The sequence below is a fragment of the Hippocampus comes genome, unplaced genomic scaffold (genome assembly GCF_001891065.2).
Source record: "Hippocampus comes isolate QL1 unplaced genomic scaffold, H_comes_QL1_v1.1 scaffold81, whole genome shotgun sequence".
Taxonomy (NCBI): Eukaryota; Metazoa; Chordata; class Actinopteri; order Syngnathiformes; family Syngnathidae; genus Hippocampus; species Hippocampus comes.
The window spans coordinates 944,184-956,041 of NW_017806179.1; the positions used below are offsets into that span (position 1 = coordinate 944,184).

At 48.9% G+C, this 11,858-nt stretch overlaps 1 protein-coding gene across 1 annotated transcript; it reads left to right on the forward strand.

The window, feature by feature from the left end:
- Positions 1-114: 114 nt before the first annotated feature.
- upf2 (UPF2 regulator of nonsense mediated mRNA decay) lies at positions 115-10,924 on the forward strand. Its single transcript, XM_019897538.1, has 21 exons — positions 115-280; positions 1,197-1,580; positions 1,897-2,676; positions 3,010-3,170; positions 3,250-3,441; positions 3,700-3,849; positions 3,920-4,023; positions 4,109-4,194; positions 4,446-4,554; positions 4,635-4,748; positions 5,078-5,194; positions 5,314-5,703; positions 5,856-6,131; positions 6,236-6,419; positions 7,475-7,623; positions 7,720-7,824; positions 7,967-8,065; positions 8,154-8,327; positions 9,225-9,366; positions 9,453-9,573; positions 9,937-10,924. The coding sequence occupies exons 1-21, from the start codon at positions 225-227 to the stop codon at positions 9,944-9,946; spliced, it is 3,903 nt and encodes a 1,300-aa protein (XP_019753097.1). The 5' UTR covers positions 115-224; the 3' UTR covers positions 9,947-10,924.
- Positions 10,925-11,858: the final 934 nt, after the last annotated feature.

The window sequence follows — 11,858 nt, forward strand, 5'->3', positions numbered from 1 at the left end:
TGACGTTATACCACCTTCATATGTACAGTGACGAGAGTCGCCTGTCAAAATTGTGAAACGCCGAAAATTAAATATTTTTTTTAAATTGAATTGGTCCTGAAAAATAATGGGATATCAATTTTAAAGTGTCGCCTGTTTGTTGAATATGTTGGCTAAATAAAGGAGGGAAATAAAAGTAAATATTTGTAGTCAGGCGGAATTTTTATGCTACGTAGGGGTCCTTTATGTCACACGGAAATCAAACGTCGATGACCGATGTTTGTTTTCCTCTCACCCATAGGTAAACTTGTTATTTTCAACATTATATTGAAACATTTGGGACCCCCCGTGCTGAAAGATGAACTTCGTTGCATATAGCCGTGCTTTAATATTTTAACTCACTCTCTAATGAGCACTTTAACCTCGTCAGAATGCTTTGTTTACATCTTTTGCTTGGCGTCCATTAGAGTGGCCTAGCGAAAAGTATTTGCAATGCTGGGTTATTATCGTGGGGAAAATCTCGACAAACGACGTCACGTCAGAGAAATTGGCGGTTAATCGTTTTTTGTAGTAACATAATTGTTAAAAAAACAATTATAATCAAAAAATGTTTCCCACGCTGTCTCGTTTGAGAGGAAATAGTGGCAGCCCTGGATCGAAGCTAAGTGGCTAACGACGAATCGTGTTTGGCCATGTAGTTAGTTAGCGGTCACTTTCGTCAATTTTTCCCCCCAATAATTTCACATAATTAGACTGCTAGCGCGTTTGTTGATTACTTTTGGGATAATCGGGTGAGTTCACTTACAATCCAACTTAATTTCGTTTTAGAGTTCAGAACAGGAAATTACGTCAAGTCAAGTACAAGTCTAACGTTAAACTTGGTAGGCCAGTGTATGTCACAGATATGAGTATGGGTTACCTGTACAGATTTGGTCGTCTAAGTCATAGATGCATTTTAAATATAAAACGAATATGAAAACGATATTATATCCCTCCTGATCACTTCCCGTTTTGTACTTATCGTACATACATTCCCTTACCTCGCATAATTAGACTTCCATTTATTCCTATTACATACTAATATGCAACATTGTAGTCATGTTTTTATTCCTCTCGCTTACACTAGGTTGACATGCCATTTCTGAATTTCCTGCACATGATAAGTGTCTATAATTTCCCATGAGAACTGACGAGTCACTCTTGTCTGCTTTTGTCAGTATGCCTGCTGAACGCAAGCGCTCAGTAAACATGGACGAGAAAGATGCTTGTTCCGCCAGCAGCAAGGATATAGAGAAGGACAGAGATGCGGAGCGGAAAGCGGCTGCGGCAGCAGCAGCTGTGCTACGGGACAAAGCCAAAGATGAGGCCAAGATGAGTGGCAAAAAGGATGTCGGCAAAGACGAGAAGAGGAAGCGCCAGGAGGAGGAGAGGAAGAAGAAAGAGGAGAAGGAGCGGAAGAAGAAAGAGGAGGAGAAACAGAAGGCGGAGGAAGAGCAGAAGCAGAAGGAAGAGGAGGTGAAGAAGCAACAAGAGGAGCAGGAGAGAAAGTTTCAAGAGGATGAAGCCAAAAGGCAACGTGAGGAGGAAGCGGCTATCCTGAAGTATGGGAATTTGTCATATCAGTCTGAAATTATTTGTTTTGTTTCTCACCCTATTGAGTAGATTATTATTATTATTATTTTTTGTATTCAACACATCCCTGCTCATGCGATCACATTTGGGGACCTTCTTGGCCTTGAAAGTTAACACCTAATTCATGCAACACAAGTACGTTCTCGGTTACAGGGGTCGTTTAGCCCCGGGTCATATTTTACTGTACATGCAAAGAAAGCGTCCGTTAAATTCCGCCCAATTCCAATTAGGAATATTTAGATTGTTCTGTCAGACCTCCTGTCTGATCCCGATGATTTGTCGTAGGGAACAGGAAGAGGGGCAGCAGCTGCACCAGGAGGCCTGGGAGCGCCACCACTGCCGGAAGGAGCTGCGCGGCAAGAACCAGAACGCCCACGAGGCCCGTCCGGAGGAGGCCTTCTTCAGCCGCCTGGACTCCAGCCTGAAGAAGAACACGGCTTTTGTCAAGAAGCTGCGCACGCTCACCGAGCAGCAGCGCGACTCGCTCTCCAACGACTTTGCCTCCCTCAACCTCAGCAAGTACATCGGCGAGGCGGTCGGCTCCGTGGTGGAGGCCAAGCTGAAGATCTCGGACGTGGGCTGCGCCGTACACCTGTGCTCGCTCTTCCACCAGCGGTACGGCGAGTTCGCCCCGCTGCTCCTGCAGGCCTGGAAAAAGCACTTTGAGGCACGCAAGGAGGACAAGGCGCCCAACGTCAGCAAGCTGCGTACCGACCTGCGCTTCCTGGCCGAGCTCACCATCGTGGGCTTCTTCACCGACAAAGAGGGCCTGTCCCTCATCTACGAGCAACTCAAGAACATCATCGGCGCCGACCGCGATACGCACACGCATGTGTCGGTGGTGATCAGCTTCTGCAAGCACTGCGGCGACGACATCGCCGGCTTGCTGCCCCGCAAAGTCAAGATGGCCGCCGACAAGTATGGCCTGGCCTTCCCGCCGAGTGAGATCATCAGCACTGAGAAGCAGCAGCCCTTCCAGAACCTGCTGCGCGAGTACTTTACGTCCCTCGCCAAGCACCTGAAGAAGGACCACCGGGAGCTGCAGAACATTGAAAGGCAGAACAGGTGAGGGCACACAGAGGGGGGGTTCCTGGCACAAATTGACACACGGTTAATTTTCAATTACGCTTTATGTAACCTGTTTTCTTTTTTTTTTTACATTGTCCACTGTGTTCTGCAATAGGGTGGTATTATTATTTGTTGAATTACCTGTATAGGTTGTTTTTGTGAGGGGGTGGGGGCGGGACAGGAACAGATTAAATTCAAGTTGAATTTATTTCTATAGGGAGCCTTGATTTGACATTCAGTGAACCTTGCATATTTGGCATATTTCCTTTCCTTTGGCTCAGGCCAAAGCAGCGTGGTGAAAGTAAAGGTAATGTCTGCTGTGGTCTTCAGGCGCATCTTGCATTCCAAAGGGGAGCTGAGTGAGGACCGCCACAAGCAGTACGAGGAGTTCGCCACATCCTATCAGAAGCTGCTGGCCAACACGCAGTCGCTGGCTGACTTGCTGGATGAAAACATGCCAGATTTGCCTCAGGACAAGACCGTGCAGGAAGGTGGGCCATACTTTCGCTCCGTCTCGATCTCACTTGGCTTCAACTCGGGCAAACAAAGCTGCCGCGCTTCCTCCCGCAGAACACGGCCCCGGCATCGACATTTTCACCCCCGGCAAGCATGGAGAGTATGACCTGGAGGGCGGCCTCTGGGAGGACGAAGACGCGCGCAACTTCTACGAGAACCTGGTGGACCTGAAGGCGTTCGTCCCCGCCATCCTCTTCAAGGACAACGACAAGGGCGGACAAAGCAAAGACAAGGATGAAGCCAAAGGTCATCAACTACAATCCTGCCTTGAATTTTGGTTGCAACATTCCAGGAATGTTTATTTTTATTTTAACTTGAAGATAATAAGGAACATAAATATAGATTGTATCAATCAAACACATAAATCCAAAATGAAGACACTCACAAGGATCAACTCCAACTCCACTTCCTGATGTCGCTCACGAGGCCAAGCCCCTAATTGGCACCCATCCAAAGCAAATATTTTGCTTTGTGTAGTAACTACAGTACCCTGTCTCTGCGCAGATGGCCGAGAGGCGAAGGAAGCTGCCAGCACCACGGAGGAGCTGGAGCTGGAGCTAGAGGCGCTGGACATCGCCGACGAGGCTCTAGAGCTGGAAGGAACCGATGAGGCCGAGAGTGAAGAGCTGAACAAAAAGCTCATCGATGAGCAGGGTGAATTTTCATGCCTCCTGCGTTTGTTATGATCGATATGATTTCAAAAAAAAAATTGTGTGACATTTAGAGCAAGAGGACGAGGAGACCAACACGGGATCCCACCTGAAGCTGATTGTGGACGCGTTCATCCAGCAGCTCCCGAACTGCGTTAACCGAGACCTCATAGACAAGGTGAGCGCAAACGAGCCCGCGCAACCAAAGCGCGCCTGCCGCACGGGCAAACGACGACGTCTATTCACTGCGTCCCCCCATGCAGGCCGCCATGGACTTCTGCATGAACATGAACACCAAATCCAACAGGAGGAAGCTGGTGCGAGCGCTCTTCACCGTGCCCCGGCAGAGGTGACACACGACGCACACTCAAGGCCGCGTGGATGGAAAGCCATTTTCTCCATGGCATACTAGTGCGCTGAGCTGTCTCTTTTATGAGTGCACTCGGTTCTCACGAGCAGCACACGAACAGGACAACTATATCTTTGTAGCGATGTGCCTTTTCAGCTCCAAGATCAATTTTGGCGGATGTGACCGTGCTCCTAAGACTGGTCACGAGGAGGCGTATTTTCAAGGTGGTGACTTGAGTCCCTATGTTTCAGGTTGGATCTTCTGCCTTTTTACTCCCGCCTGGTGGCCACTCTTCATCCCTGCATGTCGGACATGGCCGAAGACCTCTGCTCCATGCTGAAGGGAGACTTCAGGTTTCACGTAAGGACCCAGGTTCATTCCACTTGATGCATCAGTAGCCCGTTTGTCCTTGAACAAACTCTGTTGGTTTCGTGCTCCAGATACGCAAGAAGGACCAGATCAACATCGAGACCAAGAATAAAACGGTCCGGTTTATCGGGGAGCTGGCCAAGTTCAAGATGTTTTCCAAGACGGACACACTTCATTGCCTCAAGGTGACCGACGTCTCATTTGATAGGATCAACGGGCGCTTGCTTAGGAAAAATGTCAAGTTACATGCCAGCGAAGAAAAAGTAGCCCAGCTGCGGTTCCTCTATTTGCACTTGCGTTCTAAGATGGCGCCGAAGCCATGTCTAAATGGTAATTGCCTTATCGGGGTACTTTGAGTGTAATGACTTCCCCTTTCCCATAACAATCCATATTTTTTTCACGCTGTTGTCTGAGTGGCGACGGGTTAATGGGTTAATTTTCTGCCTCTTGCTGTGAGAAATTGACACCACACGACTTGTAGGCAATGACTGTCTGGATGAATTTACACCCCCAGATGTTGCTGTCTGATTTCACGCATCACCACGTGGAGATGGCGTGCACCCTGCTGGAAACCTGTGGCCGCTTCCTCTTCAGGTCGCCCGACTCTCACCTGCGCACTAGCGTCCTGCTGGTCAGCCCCTCTTCTGTGTTTAATTCTTCTCGCTTGGATTATGTCAATGATTTGCTCGAACTTTGGTTCTCTATTACTGTTGCGAGCGTGCATGTGTGACACTCGTGTGGTCCCTCCAGGAGCAAATGATGCGTAAAAAGCAGGCTCAGCATCTGGATGCGCGCTACGTGACCATGGTGGAGAACGCCTACTACTACTGCAACCCGCCGCCCATGGAGAAGACGGTGAAGAAGAAGAGGCCGCCGCTGCAGGAGTACATCCGCAAGCTACTGTACAAGGACCTATCCAAGGTCACCACGGAGAAGGTGCTCCGGCAGATGCGCAAGCTGCCCTGGCAGGACGCCGAGGTGAAGAGCTACCTGATCTGCTGCATGGTCAACATCTGGAACGTCAAGTACAACAGCATCCACTGCGTGGCCAACCTGCTGGCCGGCCTGGTGGCCTACCAGGAGGACGTGGGCATCCATGTGGTGGACGGCGTCCTGGAGGACATACGCCTGGGCATGGAGGTACACCCGTTTTGAAAATATGCATGCGCAGGATGACGGTAAATTGTGCAAAAAATAAAAATCAATTTTCAGTAAACCGCCGACTCATACGTATACAGTGCAGCTAGAACGGGGCGATTTCATCCATTTCATGTCATATTTCTGGCCACCAGGTCAACCAGCCCAAGTTCAACCAGCGGCGCATCAGCAGCGCCAAGTTCCTGGGCGAGCTGTACAACTACCGCATGGTGGAGTCGGCCGTCATCTTCCGCACGCTCTTCTCCTTCATCTCCTTCGGCGTCAATCAGGACGGCAGCCCCAGCTCCCTGGATCCCCCCGAGCACCTCTTCCGTGTCCGCCTCGTGTGCACGCTGCTCGACACGTGCGGCCAGTATTTTGACCGAGGCTCCAGCAAGAAGAAGCTCGATTGTTTCCTCATCTACTTCCAGGCAAGTCGCACCTGCGCCGTCGACTAAACGACGAGACTCGCACCGATTCGACGGCGTGGTCGGGAAAACGGGACTGATGCATGTGTGTGGGTGTGTGTACGCAGCGCTACATCTGGTGGAAGAAGAGCGTGGACGCCTGGACCAAAGAGCACCCCTTCCCCATCGACATTGACTACATGATCACCGACACGCTGGAGCTCCTGCGGCCCAAAATGAGGATCAGCTCGTCCATGGAGGAGGCCAGCCGGCAGGTGCTGGACCTGGAGCGAGAGGTGCTCGTCAAACTTGGTAAGAGCAAAATCAATCTTCCAGTCGATGGCCTGAAACGTTTTTTGTGGGATCGACACGCAAAGAAAAAAAAATCTGAGAGCAGGAATGGAGGAAAATACTTTGACACACTGCACGTTTGTTCCATCCTGTCTCACTGGTTGAGCCGCTCTTTTGCTTTTGGCCCGGCGGCATTCCTTTAGTCGTTAAAATCTTGTTCGAGGCCGCGCTTCGTTCTAATTTGGTACCGAGATGAACAATAAAGTCATCCGGCGTAATAACAATGGCGAACATTTCCCTCCTGATTACGAACAAGAATGAATGAAAGTCTTCTGTCAGCCAATCAGCGCCTGGCCTTGGGTACTCCTCAGAGGACCTCGAGGCTGTGGCAGCAATAAGAGGGAAGCAATGCCTGAGGCTGCTGTTGGAGTTGCGTGTCACTTCAGGAGAACGGCGGCTTTGTTTGCCGGTTTCGAGGTGTCGACTGAGGAAAATGTCAACCGCCTTCTCCGCCCTGTGAGAGCGTGACGCAAAATAAATAAATAAATAAATAAATAATAAAAAAATTCTAGGACACGACTCACAAAGTGTTTGGGATATTATGCTTTTAGGTTGAAATTTCAGAACTTTTACGAGCATGACCGGAATTCGGTAATAAGCTACCATTTGTCTGGTAAGTGTTTTCATGCTACATTTGAAAAAACAAAAACGTGCACATGTGGAGTGATGGAGGCCCCGAGGTGAACACTGGTGCTATTGTGTCAGCGTGATCAGACATTCCTCGTCCGCCAGGTCAGTTCAGAAGCTCTCGGACTGCTCTGCCTTGTTGCTTCTCTTGAATCAAAATCTCACAAGATGGTCTCAGAGATGAGGAGAAGATGACCAAGTGCTGTGTTCATAACTGGGCTATTTTGGAAATTCATATTGCAAACTGGAAACTTCCCGTGAGCATGAATGAAATTTAAGATATCTTGTGGGGGGAAGTGTTTACAAACATTCTGTAGAAAATGGGGGCATGAGCTTTTTTTTTTTTTTTTTTTTTTTAAATCTTCTGCTTGTGTCTCCTGTCTCTACAGGTCTGGCCATGGAGAAGGAAGGCCGCTCCAGCGCCATGAGCGAAGGGGAAGTCCTGGACGAGGATGAGGACGACGAAGACGAGGAGGGCGGCGCCGAGACGGAGGAGCAGTCAGGCAATGAGAGCGAAATCAACGAACCTGAGGAGGACGTGAGTCTGTGATCTCAACCCCTCGCTCAGCCTCCCCTCCCACGTGCTCATCATATATATATATTTAAAAAAAATTTTTTTTTTGGGTGCACACAGGAGGCGTCTGACAATGAAGAGGAGGAGCGGGATGAGGAGGAAGAGGAGAACACAGACTACCTGACAGACTCCAACAAAGAGAACGAGACGGATGAGGAGAACAACGTGAGCGCTCTCGTTCTCACTTGTTCCTCCACTTGCTTGATATATTTTATGCCACAGTAACTTGGAACTTGCTTGAAAGGCGAAGGTGAAGCCTTGAGACTCGCATCTATGTGACTTGCGGTTTTCTGGTCTGCGCTCGTAGGAGGTGACCATCCGCGGCGGCGGACTGAAGCACGTGGCCTGCGCCGAGGACGAGGACTTCATCCAGGCCTTGGACAAGATGATGCTGGAGAACCTGCAGGTGCGCCCGGTGCTCCGACCCCCACTGGTCCACACGCGTGGTCTCGCGTGACCTTTGAAATGTCGGGCCGCCGGTTTGCTCCCCGCAGCAGCGGAGCGGCGAGACCGTGAAGGTGCACCAGCTGGACGTGGCCATCCCTCTGCAGCTGAAGAGCCAGCTGAGAAAGGGCGGCTCCAGCCAGTCGTGCATCGGCGAGCCAGACGCCGACGTCTCCGACACCATGCAGTTCGTCATGCTCACGCGCAGGGGTAACAAGCAGCAGGTGAATGTCGCCCGATTTGCTCCCATACCCTCGAACGCAGGGTATGGGAGCCATATTCTTCCAAGGGCCACGTACAAAAAGTCACAGAGGACGCTCGGGTCACTTTGGTCATGTTTGTTCACCTGAAATTTCTGCTCGATTCACTTCAAGTGCTCATTCTGTGTTGTTTAGAAAATGGCGGCCACTTGTCATGCTGCCATAAAATGCCTTTGGTCCGAGTTCTCCCTGCAGCTCGGTACCAAATGGCCCATAGGCTGGTCTAATAAACACACTTGAGCGGAGGACACGCAATACATCCCGTGAAATACGCACACGCAGCGATAATATTGACTCTCAAAATCCGTGTGTGTGTGTTTGTGTGCTGGCAAGCTGGGGAATGTGCGGTTTGGAGTTTGAGGCTGCCTCTCATACTGCGTAGGGTGTGTCCAGTTTTTGGACGTGAAACCAAGAAAAATGGCTGGAAAAGTACACAGTACGCACTCACACACACACACAATTCTTTATGTGGTGGGCGTGTGTGAGTGTGTACCCTGCTGTGTGGTTACTTCTCCAGTCACACCTTCAGCACATATGTTGACATTGGACTGCAATACAAATTCATTTTTAGTTTCATTCTAAACAGCGCGTATGTGTGGATCCCACTCTCAAAATATCATGGCAAGAATACCGAGCCATCATTTTTGGGAACAAATCTCTTGAGTTGACATGATGATCAGTCCCTAAAAATATGTTTGACCCACTTTCTATCTGAAAAACAGCACCGTATATCAAATTGACAGTGGAGGAAGCTCACAAACACATCGCTTACGATTCGGTTACTGCTCTGGGCCATAACGTGTCAGAAAATTGGCAAAAATCCCCCCCGACATACAAATGAGCGGTGTTTGTGTTGCGCAGTTCAAAATCCTGCACGTGCCGCTGTCATCTCACCTGGCCGCCAACCACTTCAACCAGCAGCAGGCCGAGCAAGAGGAACGCATGCGGATGAAGAAACTCACCCTGGATATCAATGAGCGCCAGGAGCAGGAGGACTACCAGGGTATGAGTCCATGTGAGCCGCGCGCTACTTCGAGGCGGTCGCCGACCGCCGTCGCCTCCGCTCCAACGTTTGCGTTTGTGTTGCAGAAATGCTGCAGTCCCTGGCCCAGCGCCCGGCGCAGGCCAACACCAACCGTGAGCGACGGCCCCGCTACCAGCACCCCAAAGGCGCCCCCAACGCCGACCTCATCTTCAAGACCGGAGGAAGGTGCGATGCTCCGTTGCATTGTTTCGAAAAGACCCGTCCAGTATATATTTTAAGTCTCATTGAAAAGATGTCCCACTATTTTTTTCTTTATCATTTTTTAGTTGAATGTCACAATTAAAAAAAAAGATCAGAGTCAGAATCTGATATGATCAAATGGATGGAATTTGTCTCCGCTAGACGGAGACCTCTCCTCAAATGACCAAGCATCGATTAGATTGTCGCCGTTAACCAATGAATCAATTACAGCTTGAATTGAGTTCATCTGACAGTATGCTTGCAGCTTAGCGAGTGAAACTCTTGAACGTTGAAACCGAATGTAGTCTCATGCTCTCATCCGGTTTTGGTGCGCCTCTCCCTCCCCAGGAGACGCTGACGAGTCCTCGGCTGATGGAGCAACAGAGCGACGGAACGAGCAAGAGGATGGAGAAGATCGGAGGGAAACCCGTGCGGCAGGTAGGGGGGGGGACGAGGCCTCCAAAGACGCCCAGCGATGCCGGGGACAGAGCCAACCCATGACCTCGACACCTCACCCCCCTACCAGAGGGGGCCCGAGGAGAACAGACAGACCAAAGTGGCGGCCGGGGGTCAGAGGTTTTTCTTTTTGTCTGTTGCCTGAAATGACAAAAAAAAACAAAGTACTCAAAGATGACTGGACGCGGTGGCGGGCTGACCCTGGCGAGACGGGCCGTAAATGCATCAGTACAAATCACACGCAGGGCATAAACGTAAGATGTGCAAACGGACAAATTAGATGAAGGGATGCAATTTTCCCCCGCTTTCTGGCATGGTGGGGGGGGACAGGGGTCTGGTTGGAGTGAACTTGGAACACGTCAGTGAGGTCATGATAACGACCAAGTGCTGTCATCGATATTTGCAAAAGTAGCGCGACTAATTTATGCTTCTTATGGGAAGATGAGAATTTGAGGTTTGGGGTGTAAAATTTCAGGATGAGCCTCAAAAGAACTCAAACCTTTCCAGGTGTGCTTGCTTTGACCTTGTGTAAACTTTGGAATGTCCGCCTGCATCAGTTTAGGCTCATCTGGAAAGCTTCTAGTGCATGTTCGGTTCATCCTTAAATTTCATCCAAAATCCACAATCTCCCAACTTCTTTCAAGAAGCGTATGCACATTCAGTTACGGCATTGGCGCATTGGCGAGCAGGAATTAAGTGAATACGATAGCCTGATGTATTAGCCGTCACACGTTAGTGGGCGTGTTACTATGTTTTCACTTGCAGTAACATCGTCCTTGCATCCTCTTGCATAACCTCCTGTTGTTGGTGATTTTTTTTTTTTTTTAATGAATTCCCCGAAGCTTCTCGTTGATAACCTCAATACATTCTACATGTCCTATTCAAGTGTCTGACTCTGATTTGATTGGCTTGATTTAGCTGTGGCAAGTCCAAAAACAAACAAACAAACAAAAAAAAAAATGGGTTGGTTGGTGAAGGAGGGCGGGTGTGCCCATTTGTCCAAAGTCTAATTACAAGGCGGCCAACACAAGCATGTGCTCATTTCCTGCCCGGTGCTCCTCCGAATGGACAACAATGCTGCTAGTGTGTTTTGCATCTTACATCACAAGGGGCTTCAAAGTTGAATTATTGGTTACTACAATTAGGAACCTGACCAATAAGTAACAATATCATTTAAAAAATAATAATAATAAAATAAAAAAGAAGGACAAGTCATCCTACGGCAGTCATAGCAACCTCGAGTTCGTGAATGCAAACACAGCGGGGCGTATCCGAAGCGTTATCTTCAATCTGATTCAAGTGTTTGCTGCCCACACAAGTCAATGAAGTTGAATTCATTAAGAGTCAAGTCACAAAGCAAACTCGTGTAAACTCTTCAAACACAAAACTTTATTCTTTTTTTTTCTTTAGTTTTCTGGATTTCCGTTCTTTATTCATGAGTAGTGGAAATTGGTTTGAGTTGATTCTGACCCAAAAAGCTTTTGGTGAAAGGAAACATGTCGAGCCGAACAGTGACTCTGACGCTAATATTCTTTTGCTTTTGACACGAAAACAAGACTTCTGATGGTCAAATATTTATACAGATATACAACAAAGAAATCCACCAAGAGAAACGCTCGCTCACTGCAGCGCTCGAGTTGATCATCGGCTGCTTTTCTTTTTTCTTTTTTTTTTTTAACTGCCTGTTTCCACCATACATATACTTACTTTGTCCGAGTGTAAGGTGCCGAAGCTTCCAGCATGTTGCCATCGACCGGACAAGCCCAAAATCAACACCTAATGTATCGCCTCGGCAGCGGAGAATGTTTAAGGCG

Bases quoted from the DNA above. Each gene is read 5' to 3' on its own strand.
- upf2 (XM_019897538.1), top strand. From the start codon at position 225: ATGTCACACGGAAATCAAACGTCGATGACCGATGTTTGTTTTCCTCTC. The intron at 7,825-7,966 runs GTGAGCGCTCTC...CTGCGCTCGTAG, and splicing joins AGACGGATGAGGAGAACAAC to GAGGTGACCATCCGCGGCGG. The intron at 9,367-9,452 runs GTATGAGTCCAT...TTTGTGTTGCAG, and splicing joins GGAGCAGGAGGACTACCAGG to AAATGCTGCAGTCCCTGGCC.